General features: G+C 44.5%; 1 protein-coding gene across 1 annotated transcript in view; it reads right to left on the bottom strand.

Moving 5' to 3' along the window:
• DEPDC5 (DEP domain containing 5, GATOR1 subcomplex subunit) overlaps positions 1-15,444 on the bottom strand; it is a 148,722-nt gene extending 133,278 nt beyond the window's left edge. The window contains exons 1-7 of the mRNA XM_004716736.4: positions 15,376-15,444; positions 14,631-14,748; positions 11,163-11,250; positions 10,466-10,512; positions 5,958-6,043; positions 4,408-4,491; positions 3,474-3,523 (exon numbers count right to left, since the gene is read on the bottom strand). Coding sequence (XP_004716793.1) covers positions 3,474-3,523; positions 4,408-4,491; positions 5,958-6,043; positions 10,466-10,512; positions 11,163-11,250; positions 14,631-14,688 — 413 coding nt within the window. The 5' untranslated portion in view covers positions 14,689-14,748; positions 15,376-15,444. The remainder of the gene's footprint in view (positions 1-3,473; positions 3,524-4,407; positions 4,492-5,957; positions 6,044-10,465; positions 10,513-11,162; positions 11,251-14,630; positions 14,749-15,375) is intronic.
• Positions 15,445-16,670: the final 1,226 nt, after the last annotated feature.

Below are 16,670 nucleotides of genomic sequence, written 5' to 3'. Positions count from 1 at the left end.
AGGGAGCAGGAACGGAGGGGAAAAATGAGGAGCAGATGCCAGAGGCTTGAGTGGAGAGCGATGTTTTGAGAATGAGGAAGGCAATGAATGTACAAATGTGCTTTACACAATTGATGTGTGTATGGATTGTGATAAAAGTTGTATGAGCGCCTAATAAAACGATTAAAAAAAAGGGGAAAAAAGATATACTGAAAGGTTTTACATTATTTCATACAGTTAATACTTAAATAAGAACAATAAAGGGGGTACACAAACTAGATTATGCTATGGGTTTCAAGATATTAATGAAAAAATATTAAATACCTGACAAAACCAATAAAACGGTTATTTAAAATAAAAAAAAGAACTAGAGGAACGTTGTGTGTTCCATCAGTGCCGTGCTGCACCCTGTCTGTCTCATTCTTTCCTATGACCTTTCCTTATGAATGTCCTATTATCTGCAGATGGGCTTTGGGTCTCCACTCCAACCCCCAGCATTTGCATCGATTTGTTTGAAGCAGTGGCTCTCAACCTTCCTAATGCCGCTATCCTTCAATACAGTTCCTCATGTTGTGGTGACCCTGTGTGTGGGCATATCTTCACTTGGGCAGACTCGCCTAGAGACAGATAAAGGAGCTAATGATCTTCAAGTGTCCCATTTCATTTTTCACGACTTCCAAATTTTCAAGAGTCATACATCATACACTCTATGTTTAAATCATTAACTGACGTTTGCAACTGTTTCTTCACATTTTGAGTCATGCCCCAACAGTACACGAAGGTTCCCAACGTTTTCCTCTCGCCATGTCATTGAAGTTAACTGTCCTTTGAGGAGGCAGCTCTTCCCCCAGTGGTATTTTGAGTGCCTTCTAACATGAGGGGCTTATCTCCTGACACTAGATCAGACAATGTTTGCACTATTCAAAAGGTTTTCACTGACCAATTATTTTTAGAAGTCCTTCATGGTAGTCGTCTCTCTTAATTAGTCCTTAGCTAGTCCTTATTTTGAAGCCCTGCTAAAGCCATAACCATGCTGGTATTTGAAGCTAGGCCACCATAAATGTTCTGCTCTGTCGTATAGGAGCACTATGATGCAAGTTTGTCTCAATGGCAATGGGTATGTGTAACTATTCACATAAATAATTATACTTTCATTTCCTAGTATGAGGCAGATTATCTTTTTTTTTCTTTTTCATTTGCATGTCTTCAGTTAGCAAAAGAAAGTGACCTTTGACCCAAGTCTTCTGGGAAAAAGGTAGAAGATATACATTTACCTACAAATGAGCAAATATTAAACGCTATCTTTAAAATTGACGTTTGAAATAAGGTTCTAAAACTAAAACTAAATGCATTTGTGCATCCAGTATGATGTGTCTAATGACATTTACATACATAAGCGTGAACTATTATTAGAGAATCAGAATTTAAGATTGAACGGGAACTGAGAGGGTTTCTCAAAAACTACAGTACACAGGCTAAATCCAGCCCACTTTCTGGTTTTGTACTGCAAACAGCTAAAGATGGCTTTCACAGAAGAAAAAGAAAAGGAAAAAAAAGCAACAAGAATATTCATGAAAGGTCTTTGTGGACCACAATGTAGAATATCCAGAGAGAGATTCTAAACCGACCACTGCATTTTGCACGAGGACAAAAGGACTCAAAAACCTGGCTAATCACACACACCACCAAACTGGAATACAGGGTTCCTGCCTCCGGGCTCACTTCCCAAACAGGGACACAAGTTTGGTATTGGACATCATAAACCTAGGTGCATTTCTTATTCTAACAAAGCTTTCTCACTGCACGGACTATGTTTGGAAAATTATAGTCTTGGAAACCCACAGGGGAGAGTTTCACCCTGTCCAGTAGGCTTGCCGTGAGTCGACATCAACTTGTTAACAGTGAGTTTGGTTGGATTAATAGTTCAGAAAACATTAATTTTTAGATAGAATTAATCCTTTTTTTAATTTTATTTTATTGGCGGTTCATACAGCTCTTATCACAATCCATACATCCATCCATTGTGTCAAGCACATTTGTACATTTGTTGCCATCATCAATCGCAAAACATTTTTTTCTACTTGAGCCCTTGGTATCAGCTCATTTCCCCCCTCCCTCCCTCATGAACCCTGGTGATAATTTATCATTTTTTTCCATGTCTTACACCAACCGCTGTCTCCCTTCACCCACTTTACTGTTGTCCGTCCCCCTGGGAGGAGGTTATATGTCAATCATTGTGATCAGTTCCCCCTTTCTCCCGGCACCTTCTCCTTGCCCTACTGGTATGGTTACTCTCATAATTGGTCCTGAGGGATTTATCTGTCCTGCATTCCCTGTGTTTCCAGTTCCTATCTGTACCAGTGTACATGCTCTGCTCTAGCCAGATTTGTAAGGTAGAATTGGGGTCATGATAGTGGGGGGGGGGGAGCATTAAAGAACTGGAGGAAAGTTGTATGCTTCACCAGTGCTTTCTTTTTGGATCATCATTTTAAATTAATCAAATAATTATTCTTGATGAAATGTTCTTCTTTCCTAGAATGTACTAAGATCAAAGATGTAGAAGGGATGGTTCAACTAGACAATCACCATCTTGCAGCAATCATCAATAGTTGAAACAATTAAGTGAAAGGTACCCAATTCCACTAATCAATCTCAGCATCACTGTGAGTCAGGTAGACATAAATGTGTTTGTACATATATAGGCAATTTCAGAAAAAGCTGCTTCTGAAGAAAGGAATTTATATTTCATTGTTTACCATTTTATACTGTTTGAATGCTTCACTATATACCTTTTTAGTTAAAAGGGCTTTCCAAAAGTCCCCTTTTCACTTTTCTTCACAAACTGAAATCTACACAAGTTTTTATTTTAATTTAATGAATTTATTGTGAATTAGATTGGGAGTGAGTTATATTTCAGACCATCAACTTGCAACAGTTTCAAAGCAGCAAATTACATACTGTTCTAGTAATTTTATGTCTCCAAATCTTTCACCTAATCTGAAATCCAATAAGGTTTAATTAAATATCTTCATTTACATTTTCCTGTCTATGGCTTTACACCACCTTCTTTGTTACAGAATACCAAGTGGCTTCAGCAACCTCTTCCATAAATCTTAAAAATAACTCAAATTTGGTTAGCTTTAGCTACAATAATCTAACTTTTTAAGCTAATATTTTATTACATGATCATTTTTATGTGTTACCTCTTGAAATATGAGAGTAGCCCAGTTACAGCACTAAATTCTAGGCTTGTTTACTAGCACTAAGTCAACCAAACCAAACTTGCAGCCACCAAATGGATCCCAACTCACAATGACAGAGTAGAATCACGACACTTGGTGTCTGAGACTGTACCTCCTTATGGGAATAGAAGGCCTCATCTTTCTTCTGTGAAGTAGCTGGTGGATTTGAACTGCTAACCTTGTGTCAGTAGCCCAACTGGTAACCAACTAGACCACAAGGGCTCCTTCTGATAGGAGTAATGTAATACCTACCTGATACCAGCAAATTCCACCTTCTGGGTGATATAAGCGCATGTGCTGACCTAAGGGAAGAAAGAGACTGAGATTCCCCACACATCAAAGCCATGAAAAGTCACACACAAGATCTCCGTGCTTTCTGGTCTCCTTTAACAACCCAGAGAGCTCAATTAACACTGGAGTAACAGATTGACCTCAATGGAAAACTTGTTGGGGCAGGTGGTAATAATAAGGTCTTCAGGTTTGGCAAGTATAAACAACACTGACTACCAGGAGGATGATATGTGGGCAGCATCACAAATATATTATCTACAATCATTTGCATATAGTACATTTTCTTTCTCATTTTAGAATAGTGAACCCTTCCCACCAATTAAAACAAACATACACTGCATGGAGATTCTACTTATAAGGTGTTATTGCTTCACAATACTGTAAATAAGAAGAATTCTTAGCAGTGGCTGAATGATGACCAGATGATCTTGTGTGAATATAAGGAAACGGGCAGAAGGCTACAGTGAGAGGCAGTGCAACCTCAGAGCCAGGCACACAGCGCGCTGCGTTCACAGCCCAGGGCCAGCTGCTTGCCAGCTGGGCAGCCTCCGGCAGTCATTTAACTTCCTCAATCTCAGTTTGGGCATCTGTGAATTTGACTTAATATTACCTGTCCACAAAAAGGGGGTAGGAGGAGTAAATGAGGTCTGTATCTATGGAAACAATAAAGTGCCGTTCAAATGGAAAGGATTATCCTCTCCAACCCCAAACTAAAGCTCTATAACAAAGTTCAAAAAAACCACAAAAGTAAATGAGAATGGAAAAAAATGCACATAACAAAACCATTTACAATAATTACCTGTAGATGCTTGATGTATACGCTTCCTACTAGGCCTTGTCAATCTTTACAGTAAGCACACCGGGGAAAAAGTAGATGTTTGAAGAATCATCTTACCAAACTTTTCTTTAGGCGCCACATATCCCCACGGCCTATATACTGATCCTTAAAGGTCAATTCCACTAGGTCAAGGGTCACATCCTGAAAGAGATCATCAAACACACTCTCCATTATTTTGCCTTCGAGTCAATGGTGACTCGTAGCTACGCCCCTGTGGGTTTCCAAAACTATAACTGTTTACAGGAGTTGAAAGCCCAGTCTTTCTCCCAAGGAGCTGCAGGTGGTCTCCGACTGCCAACCTTGCAGACTGCAGCGCAACTTGTAACTGTGAGTGGAACTGCGTCCACCGGGGACAATCTAGCAGAGATGAGTAAATCTATGACTTATGACAGCTGCTACAGTACTACGACCACAGTTTGGAGCCAAGAGTATTATAGAACTTAAAAAAACAAACAAAAAGTATTAGTACTAATCCTCTATTACAGACTTGAATATGACAAAGAAAAACAACACTGAGATTTGTGGTATCACCTCGATAATTCCCTCTGGGTATGATTTTAGCGATTACAGCATTGTTTCTAGAAGATCAATGAAAATGTCTTTTTTAATGACTAGGATCCCAATGGAAAATTTAAGAAGCCCTGATGGCACCACAATTCAGCACTTGGCAGCCAATAAAAGGTCAGTTGTTTGAACCCAGGAATGCAGCAGCCTGCTTTTACAAAGAAAACAACCTTGAAAACCCTATTAGGGCAGTTCTACTCTGTCCTGCAAGGTCACTAGGAGTTGGAAGCAACTCTACAGCGACAGGTTTGGTGTCTAGGTTTTAACAGAAATGTTGACAGTTTCATAAACATGTATTAGGATGAACTCTAAAACAAAGAAGGAGATTCCAATGCAGCGTACGTACTACCTATAAACAAAATAACCCTCACTGTCATCTAGTCACGGAGCAGCGGTGCCTGTAGGTTACGCTTTGGGCTGCGAACTGTGAGGCTAACAGTTCAAAACAAGAAGCTACTCTGCAGGAGAAAGACAAGGCTTTCACCGTCAGTGAAGATTTACAGTCTCAGAAACAGTCTCTACGAGTAACCATTGACTTCATGGCAGTGAATCTGATTTGGGTTTGAGTCATCTAGTCAATTCTGACACATAGCTACAATTACAGGATAAATTAGAGTGGAAACTGCCAACTAGGGTTTGCAAAACTGTGGATCTTTGCAGGACCAGAAAGCCTCATCTCTCTTCTGCAATGACCTTGGAAGCATCTTTATGTCTATCATCTTAACACGATACTTAAGACTCCTGGAGAGCAATAGTTTGTGCTACTAACCTAAAGGCCAGCTGCTTCAACCCATGCAGTGATTCTATGAAAGAGAGGCCTGGCAATCTACAGGCATGAAAATTAGTCAAGAAACCCCCATAGTACCATTACACTGTCATAAATGGGGTCACCATGATTTGCCATCAACAGAATGGCAAAAGGTACTAACACTATATACTTAAGTAGCAATTCATTATTTCCTTACTGATCTAATCTTAAGAAAGGTCCTGATCAAATATAAATCAGGTACCCCAAAATAAACAAGTCTAGGACAAAGGCACACCTTCGGGTCTAGAACATTCACATAGACATCTTGGTAAGGTCTTAACCGGAACACTTGAGTCACTGTCTGGTCCACACTGACAGTTTCTGAAAGAGAAGACATTCTGATCAGGCAGCACATTCTGAGAAAGCAAGTACGTGCATTCTAATCTAAATACTCAGAGCATTCCACAGGCAACACGGTTTGACATATGCCACAGGCAAGACACACTTTGCAAACCGATCGTACAGTTCAGCTAGTTCAGTACTTTTCAGGTGAAAGAAGCAAATAAAGAGACACCTGAGCCTAATCAATTACAGAAGAGAAAAGGGAAAAAAAGGTTTAAAGCAACATTAGAGTGCTCAAAGAGCTGTGAACATTTGAAAGAGGAAAGAGAGTCCTTGTTTGGAATGATGGGAGCATGGGTAGTCAGGGAAGAAACAACGTTTTTAATAAGTCCTTAAGTCTGTTAAGCAGCAAACAACATAAAACAGGGCAGGAGGCCGGCTCTTTGATGCAGAACGAACTCTCAGCTCTCCTGCTCCCTCCCACAGGGTGAGGGAGTGCAGCGTAGGCCCTGGCAGTGGCGGTGGCGGCAGCAGCACCAGGCTCTACAGCGGCAACCCATAGCAGCTTAAGTCATGGTGCTTCTTAAGGCACCAGCAGTAGTAGCATCACTGTAACAGGAAAAGATACCTTTGAATCTCACACAATCATAGATTCCAGCCTAGCCCCATGACACGGCTCAGATGAGCCTCCTTCCCAGCGAGGTGCTGGCAGAGGGACTTGATGTCCCCCTTCAACCAGTCGGGTCTGAGAGCTGAAGAAAACCTAGGTCCTCCTGGATGACGACCTCGAGGTGGCCCAGCACTTCAGCCCACATGGGCGTGTCACCAGGGACAAAAGCTAAGGCAGGCTCCTCCGAATGGCTGCCAGTAGATGGCTGGGTGGATGCCTCAGACTTCGGCCAGGGTGAGTAGCCATCCTTCACCTGCTCAGTGGTCTGGGCTCCCTCCTGGTGGCATTTCCGGGGAACTCAGCAGCCAATCTCTTGTCTCCTCACAGAAGGTGCCTTCTCCGAGACAGAATGAAGGGTGGAGAAGATGGACCTGAAAGAGTTTGACTTCGATGCCCTGTTGAATCGGGGTGACCTGGAAGCCATGCCGGATGAACTTCTGACCACGCTGGACGATGCCTGTGATCTCCTTGACCCCCATTAGCCCAGGAGACTAATGATGAAGAGCCCCCCAAGCAGCGAACCCAGTTGGCCACCTCCAAGAAAGTTTGCCCCACGTTGCCCCACATCCTCCTCTGGTCTCTTCCCGAGTCCCCAGGGGCCCGGGCTTCCAGTCCAGGCCACTGTTTAGTCTAGAGCTCGGCAGTGAAGTGGACATCTCCGAGGGGCACAGAAAGGCCTTACAGCACAGTGGTCAAGGAGGAGGATGCCCCCTCAGTAATGACAGTGACATCTGCATGAGCCCGGAGCCCTACCTGGGGTCTCCTCAGTACAGCCCCAGCAACTCTGGGGATTTCCTACGTAGCAGCCTGCTGCCTCCACCCGCCCTCGGTGGCTCTGCTAGTCCCAAGCCTTGGAATTCCCCTCTGGAGAGAAGGTAGCAGCAGCAAAGGTTAAAGGAGAGAAACCGGGTAAGAAGCTGAAAAAGGAAAAAAAAAAAAAAAGAAGCTGAAAAAGATGGAGCAGCACAAGACTGCACCCGCCAAGTACCACCGGGAGAAGCGGGTAGAACAGGAAGCCATAGTCGGTGCGTGCAGGGAACTGGAGAAAAGAACGAGGCTCTGAAGGAGAGGGGCAATAGCCTGGCTAAGGAGATCCAGTATCTGAAAGACCTGACCAAGGAAGTCTGCGGGGCCCAGAGGAAGAAGAAGAGCTCCTAAGCAGGGAGGTCAGGAGCTTGGGCTTGGACACTGGCCTGCTCCGGAACTGAGTTATAATAATTTTGGAGTCAAAGTAAAAAAATACAAAACAGGAGATGAGGTGAAGATAAAACGGAAACGTAAAAGATTTGCATTATAGCAGTGGTTCTCAACCTTCTTAATGCCTCGACCCTTTAATACAGTTCCTCATGCTGTGATGACTCCCAACCATAAAATTATTTTCTTTGCTACTTCATAACTATAATTTTGGTACTGTTATGAATGGTCATGTACATATGTGATATGCAGGATGTATTTTCATTGTTACAAATTGAACATAATTAAAGCATAGTAACTAATCACAAAAACAACATGTAATTATATATTGAGAAATATTTATTTCTAATGACAAATACATGAAATTTTGTCGTGTAGCATGGATAACAGTCTTCACGCCAGGTACTCATATCTGGGCGTATCTGCATGTGGGCGGACCCGTCAGGAGACCGATAGAGGAGCCGTGTCTCAGTTCCTAAGACCATTGAAAATACATTTTCCAATGGTCTTAGGCAACCCCTGTGAAAGGGTCATTTGACCCCCAAAGGGATCGCAACCCACAGGTTGAAAACCGCTGCATTACAGCAATCTTAACTGTTAGGATTTGGGTTTCTAGAATGTTTTCTCATCAAAATGTAAGATCAAAGTAGACATCAAGGGCCCACAATTTAAGTCAAAATTTTAGGGGCTTCCCCCCTCTTCATTACTATTTGAGGATTTACTTATTATCAACTAAATTTTTAGTTCCTTATCAGCATGCTATAGTCATCAGAGGGAAAAATAATCTGGTTCCCGAATGTTCAAGCAGACTTGCCACCCTGGCTCCTCCACTGACTTAGGGCAAACAGACAGTTTCCTTGTTTAACAGTTATTGGAGACAGAAAGGGCCTCACCCACTGGGTAGGTAATCATCAGGATGTGAACGTGAGCCCAAAGGGAATGCAGCAAAATCAGACAAACTTTGATTAAACAAACATATCAAAAGCTGAGGCGATCGTTCCCTAAGACATCCTCCAACTAGATCTGTTCACTTCTTGAAAGCAGGCAGTCCAGAACCGGCCTCTTCCTTTTGTACCCGATCAAAACAGCCATGTCGACATCTTCAGGGACTGTAGCCTGCACCTGTGAAATGTTCTTTGAGCTTGAGGAACAACAAGAAGTCTGACAGGGCTGATTCAGTGCTGCACGGTGGATGGAGTCAGGTTTCTCAACAAACTTCTCATAGGGCAGCTCTTGCTACCTTCAGAGATGAGAAGTTACATGGCTGTGATGGTGGGGAAAATTCCCCAGTACCACTTTTCTCTCTCACCAATGCAGTTTTCAATTTCCTTAACACTTCCTGGGAATGAATCCCCGTGATCCTCCTGGGTCCTTCAAAACAAAAAAGCTATCAAGATTGCATCTTTGTCCTGCCAAAAGACAGGCGGCACAACTTTCTGGGCTGACCTCTCTGCCTTTAACCCAACTGGCCCAGCAGGTCCCTCAGAAGTCACTGACATGATTGGGTCTTGCTCTCTGGGGCACAATGATAAATCCAAGATTCACCCTGACAATTTGCCCCACAAATCTTCCTTAGTTTTGATCGTGCTTCAAATACTGATGGAAAGATAAGTTTATTAGGTTAGCTGATCTCTGAGCAACACTTATGACAGTCATTAAGCCGAAAATTTGCTCAGATCAAGATATTCACTTAAAATTGAACATGCTAAACCACGTGAATTCCCAAATTCAGTAGCTACTGCATCAAAATAAGTCTATGGTCTTCCTCAACTGGTTTTTGGACTTCAGCCCCAATGTCTTCATTCACTGAGGCTGACAATTATCTCTTGATTCATCTTTAAGGTCTTCTTAGCCATTATAAAAAGTTTTGTAGCCACCTACATGTTTAAAGACATTTTTTTAAAAATAAACTAGTGCATGGGTTAGTTGGGACCCCAGTAGCAATACTTCTTTACTTACTCTCATATGTTTCTGTCTGAATCTTCTTCCCCTAGCCCCCCTCCACTGCACCCATCCCACCCAAATTAGACAATAAATATTTCATGAAAATGATAATATTTTGGAAAGCCTGCTTTGTCGATAGTTTTTCTGTTTGTTTGTTTGTTGATTTGCTGCACTTGGTCATGAGGCTTCCTATATTCAAATAATTTTCTAAGCACTCTAAGTAGAGATTCTTTCTTCAGAGTCCTCAAGAGGCTGACAGACACGTGGCACTTTTTAAAGAGGGAAAAGACTGAACAGAGGAATGCCGAGACTACAGACAGGTTTCTTGCAATGTCTGGGGAAATGAAGAATAAAAATCTCCAAGGAAAGACGAGACCCCTCTGGGAGATGGGCAACAGAAGGGTGGGTGAAGGGAGACACCGGGCAGTGTAAGATAAGATATAATCATAACTTATAAATTATTAAGGGTTCATGGGGGGGGGGGGGGGAAAAGGAAAATGAGCTAATTCCAGGAACCCAAGAGGAAAGTGAATTTTGAGAATGATGAGGGCAACAGTGTATAAGTGTGCTTTACACAATTGATCTATGTATTGTGATGACTTGTATGAGCCCCAATAAAGTGATAAAAAAAAAAAAAAAGACGAGAACCTTACCTTTTTGTAAATCTTCCTTAAGTGACTTGACCTGCAGTAGCAGAGGGCTGGAAAAGAAAGCAACAAAGAAGGGCATGTTGTCAGGAGCAGACCAACCAACAGCTCCTTCCTGACAGGTTGCAACTTGCAACCACACAAGAACAATGCCTCGGAGATGAACCCTATGCTGGCACTGAAGGAAAGGGAGAGATGCTGCGGAACAGTTTCAGAGTCATGTTTTAAAAATAGAAAGACTTGCCCATTTTAAATGTATCGCTTTACCAAATCCTTGAAGGCATGAATGGGGCAATGGTGAGTCCAGAATAGAATTTTTGTTTTCCAAGTGGGAAACCCAGACTCAGCTCCTACCCAATGCACCTCTTGCCCCGTTACCACTTGTCAGTCAGTGGAGGCTTCCAGGTTCTATGACACTGGATACATTTCAGCAGTTTCCTGACTCAGATTAGTAAGAAGGCTTTAAAATCTACTTCCAGCTCTTAATATAAACCCTATGGTGAATTATATGTCAATAAAACTTGTATCACAAAGTCTAAACTGCAACCTATCATGGGTTCAAGCATGAGATGGGGACTATTGGAAAGCATCTATAGGCGTGCTTTTCCAAAGGCAAGAAATTATCCTGCCCTTCAAGCCCCCTAGGTAAATACATTGGAAGCAGTGTGCTACATACTTCCCTTGCTCCTAGTAAGGCACTCACCTGTACTCATCGTTGGGGTGAGCAATCTCCACGATGTCTCCCAGCTTGATGTGAGGAAACACTTTGGGGTTTACAACCAGCTCATCATCTAAAAGGTAAGTCAGAGATCTCAAACAGGAAACACGGTTACATGGGTGGCAGGGAAGCTGGATACATTCTCACATCAGCTCCCCACAATCCTGCTGGGTTGGAATTACTGACTTTATGAGCATCCATTTTCTACCGAGCAATTAAAGGGAAGGACTACAAGACGAGGACTGCAAAGCTAATGAGAAGCTAAGGGGGGGTGCCACTCAGATATCTGATCTCCAGAGCCTGTGGTCTTCCATTTCCCCACTGCTTTCCAGTGAAAAAGCAGGCCTGGGTCTAGAGCCTTTTACTTCCTCAAATCCTGTGCTCCTGACAAATACCAACAACGTGGTCTGAGACCCACAATCATATCAGAGAACAAGCCCTTGCATAAGTACAGTGTTCTAAGAACTTCCCAAAATACTGTTTTCAGATGGCTCTCATAATAAACCTTTAGATTTCATAGGAGATAAAGTGACTTGTTGCCCGTGGATAGACAGCTAGTGAAAACACAAGCAGAAATGGATCAAAGAACTAGTTCAGTCAGGCTTATTCACCTGAAACCCACTACCTCTCTCTTGTCGTAAAAATCAAGCCAAATAACATTACATTAGCTCTTTGTAAGGCAGCACCAACTCAAGGGAAATCTTAAGCTATCAGTTTATGTCAGAGTTCAATGAGACTCTTAACCAAATATACAGAAGACATGGTTTAATGTTTAATACAATCAAGTTTTAAAAAGTAAGTTGCTGTCAAGTCAATTCCAACCCATAGTGATCCCACAAGACGGATTAGAACTGATCCACAGGGTTCCCAAGGTTGTAAATCTTTAGAGACAGCCTCATCGTTCTCCCAAAGCATGGCTGGTGGGTTCAAAGCACTGACCTTTTTGTTAGTAGCTAAGCACTTAACCACTATGGCTCCTACAATGTGGTTGTCATTGCTACGTACTACGAACTGGACCCAAATTACAACAGAATGAAACACTGCCTGTGAGGGGAACCAGCCCCTAACAAATAATCAGGGGTCCAGCAAGTGCAATTGTACAACTATAATATCTAAAAATTACAGTAAAGTCATAGAGAATAAGAGAGATAGGACAGTAAAAAAAGTCAGACACGTTTCATGGTAGCATGCTAACCTCAGCCTCTCTTGATGGTCCACCTGGAGGTGCTGAAGGAGGAGAATGAGGGAGAGGGAGTAGGGGAGGACGGGAGGAGAGGGGACCAGAGGAGCAGGGAGAGCAACTGGAGGAGAGAGGACCAGAGGAGAGTGTCTATTGTTTTGGGGCTATTTGTAGGTAGCCATAAGACATACATATTCAGTAGTTACCTACATCACAAGGTGGGTGGTAATCACAGTAAAGTCCCTAAGCTCACAGGTGAGGAAACCTAATACCTGCACTGGGGGAAGACATGAGGGGGGATGGGTGCTGCGGTGGGAAGAGATAATCAGTGAATATCTGCCTCTACAGGGAGATAAAATCAACCATGTGCTCACTTTAAGGCACCAAAGCTGTTTGGGGAGAATCTGAGGGAATGGCATTTGTTAGTTTGCCACAACTGCCCAGTCCTGTGCCATCATCTTCACAAATGCTGTTGGAGACCATTGCTGTAGCCACGGAGTCAGTCCATCTTATCAATCGATACCCATCAAAAATTCAGCTTCGTAAAAGCCAAGCATGTGTTAGCTCCAAATTTGATTTCACATATTGTTTCCATGGACAGTTTATCTCACACCTTCTGTACAGTCTTCCTTTAACCCCTAGAGTCTGAGTTAAACTCCATGAGGAACGATTTTAATCTGCTCCATTATATCATTTCCTTGTTGCAGGCCTGTCTCTTTCATCAATTTAAGAACTCCTTGAAGGATAAGGAACCTTATAATCATCTTTATTTGGGGCACAGATATGAGCCTAATATATACGTATTGGCTGTTATACATATTCCCACAGAAGGCACAGTATCCAGCTATGTGCTGGATGAAACAGACACTGTTCAATTGTGCGCATTGAAACAGACACTGTTTCTTTTTTCTCCCTCACTCTGCTAGAAATTATTTCTGCCTTTTCAATTCTAAGTCCCAGATCCTCAGCAACATCAGCAGCATATAAACTATAGTGTTAACAACAGACTAGTTTTATCCAGAATTAGGTTTTAAATACAATACTACTGATTTATCTTTATCCCAGTAATTATGATAGCTATATTTTTAATAAGCTAGTCCGGCACTCTCCTAAATGCTTTAATATACATCACCTTACTTAATCCTCACAATACTTATGATCTAGAAACTACTATAGCATGTTGAGAGTTGACTTCTGAAGCAAAGAAGGTTGTTGAGAGAGAAGGGAAAGTTACATCGTCTTACTAAGTCCCTATATCATGAGGATGGCACAGGACCAGGCAGCGTTTCGTTCTGTTGGACACAGGGTGCTATACGTTGAAACCAACTTGATGACACTTAACACTGGCAACAAAGGCACTCCACTGATATGGTAGTGAAGCATTTGGCTGGTAACCACTAAGTCAGCAGTTCAAACCCACTAGCTGCTCCACAGAAGAAAGATGTGTACCAGTCTGCTTCCATGAAGATTAAAAAACAAACAAACAAACTCAATGCCATGGAGTCAATGCTGACTCGGGGTGGCCTCCTGTAGGTTTCCAAGACTGTAACTATTTACAGAAATAGAAACCCCGTCTTTCTCCCTCAGAGCTAATGGTGGTGACTTTGATCGGCCAACAATGCAGATGCCAGCCCAAATGATTTGGTGGTAATGGATTTGGTTTGGGTTTTGTACAAAGCCCCTTTCCCACTGCTAAGAGTAACAAAGAACTGAATTTTCAGCTATAAATCTACAACTAAGGTCAATAAATGTCAGGGAAGGTAGAAGTAGAACTGGTGCTTGAGTCCTGGTTTCCCAACTCAAAGATTCGTGCAAGACAACGTGTTGCATCTGCCCCTTCCTATCCTGCCTGGGGGCCAAGAAGAGACCCATACTGTAATCTGGCCCATCTTATGTGCCCCTACACCAATTCTCTCTAAGTGTGAAAATGTAAATGCCATTTTACTTTCTCTTACCTTCCAAACCGTGGGTGGGCTGAACATTCACATAACATGTGCAGTGAGTATATAGTAACAAAGAATTTAAAAAGTGAATGGTGGTAACCTGGAAACATGGAGCGCTCCAACAAAGACGGAAATGTGAATGTTTTTAGAAGGGCCTGTATTCTCTAGTCCGACTATTCTCCCAATATAGCAGGTTGGCTGTTTCCCTCAGTAAAAGGGCTGCCTCCATTGTCACTCACAGGGGTGGGGACAGCGAGTAGTTTTCAAGACACTGAGAACACCCGAACCCCAGCCAGTTTACACAACCTTCAAAGATGACTGGATACTGACCACTGCCCCCAAAGCCCTTCTTGTGGATGACGAGTTTGTAGACCTTTGCTGTTCTCATTCTGGAGCGTCCTGGTCTTCAGCTCTTCCAATCCAGGGAGACAGAAGTCATCTTCCCTCCCTAGCATGGATACACAAACCCAAAAGGCTGGAATTCAGACTTCCTTGCAACTGCTCTGATTTGAGGCCCTGATCACGGCGGGGGGGGTGGGGGGGGCGGGTACCAACCCTTGGATAAAAAGCACACCTTCATTTAGGAGGAGGGGCGGAGAACAAACGGCAGCCTGGGTCTGGGGAGTAAAGGCGATTGATTCGTGCCAGTGTGTAGTCCCACCTCCATTCCTTAACACCCCCCCACCCCCCAGGGAAGACCTGCAGTAAGGGGGGGCCACGTAAACCTACGATAGGGAACCGTAATTACGAATGTAAAAGAGGCTATTCCACGCATTCTGTGGATGGGGCAAGTGTGAGCCACAAGGGCCAGGGACTTGCCCAAGGTCACGCAGAGACTAGGAGGCACGTCCACTGTCCACGTTTGGCCGGCACCGTCCTGGACCAGGAGGTAGGCAGGGCTGCGTTCTCCAAACCTCCATTTGTCCGCTCTCGACGCGGACCCTCCCCCGCCCTCCCCCCACCCCGATTTCAGAGCCGAGGTCGCCGAGGCGCAGAGAGGGACTGGCTCAAACCCCGGCCTCGGCCCCTCCCGCCCGGCCCGGGAGACACTCCCCGAGTGGGCAGCTCCACTCACCCGCAGTTCCAGGTCCTCGCGAGCCAGACAGTCGCCGGGTCCCGGGCGCCTCCTCGGGGCGCCCGGCCCACACCCCCAAGTCCCGCGTGGCTCTGTCCCGCTGCCCAAAGCGCTGGCCAGCCGGCCCCGGCCACTGAAGGCTCACCTGAGAACCGCGCCGCTCCGGAGGCTCCGCCCCGAGGCCCGGCCCCCTTCCCTCCCACCCACCACGAGCCTCTCTGGCTAGGCCTCCGCTTCGTCTCGGTGACCGCGCCGCTTCCTCATCCGGGGCTCACGCGGGGCGGGACCTGGTGCCCAGATCGCACACGCGCGCACGCGCGCACGCACGCACGCGCACACGTTGCGCACGACCTCTTGCTCAGATCAAACCTATACACACACACCTCCGCCACCAGCACCAGCACCAGCACCACCCCTCCCGCCCCTTTTTCCTGTGACCTCCTCACAATTGTGGTTTTGTTTGAGCTCATTGTGGCAGCCACGCTGTGTCAATTTATTGAGTCGTCCTCTTCCTTTTGTTTTTTTTGGGGGGCTGAGCCTCTACGGAGTCGGACGACCTTTCCCAGACACTTAATCCTGGCTGTACTTCTTCCCAGAGGGATTTGCTCATTCTTCTGGTCGTCCATGGCACTTTCAATGTTCTTTGTCAATAGCGTATGTCAAAGGAATTCTCCGGACTCCCTTTCCTGTCCGGTTTTCCCGTGCCTATGAGGCCCTTGGGAAGCACCATGGACTGCTAAAAAAGGACCAGGGCTCGAGTGCTTCTTAGTTTAAGGTGACCAGATTTAAAGCGGGACGCCATTGACGGAGGTGGGGCGGGGGGGCCTTGATTAAAATTTTGGTCTATATGGACCAAATAGGCCGTTCCCTAGCTTGCCATGCATTCTTTCCAAAAATCGGGACGTCTGGTCACCTTACCTTAGAGGCAAGAACGGCAAGACTCCGTCTTATATGTCAGGTCTCTCGAGAAGAGACTCAAGTCACGAGGCCAGGTGGGTTACAAGCAGCCACGTTTATTTTTCGCCTGGGTGCAGACGGGCTGAGGCAGAACAGTGAGTGCATCAGCCCGGAGCTGGGGGACGAGTGCCCTGACACACTGTACAGAGATGAGCAATGGGCTTGGCCCCTCTGGGGTGGAACGTGCAGGCTGGGGTCTTTATTGATCGATTGGCGTCATGAGAGCGCCACATAGTTATTTTCCGTCGTCATCGTTCACTGTCCTTGGTTCGCTGGTTTCTGTCAAAGGCACCGTCTTTCCTGTTTATGCGGACCTTTTTCCAGGGGAACCCCAGGGG

The sequence above is a fragment of the Echinops telfairi genome, unplaced genomic scaffold (assembly GCF_000313985.2).
Source record: "Echinops telfairi isolate 266 unplaced genomic scaffold, ASM31398v2 ScPeMD7_29;HRSCAF=101, whole genome shotgun sequence".
NCBI classification, from domain to species: Eukaryota; Metazoa; Chordata; class Mammalia; order Afrosoricida; family Tenrecidae; genus Echinops; species Echinops telfairi.
The sequence above is the reverse complement of the archived record's forward strand: the minus strand, read 5'-3'. Positions and strand labels throughout refer to the sequence as shown.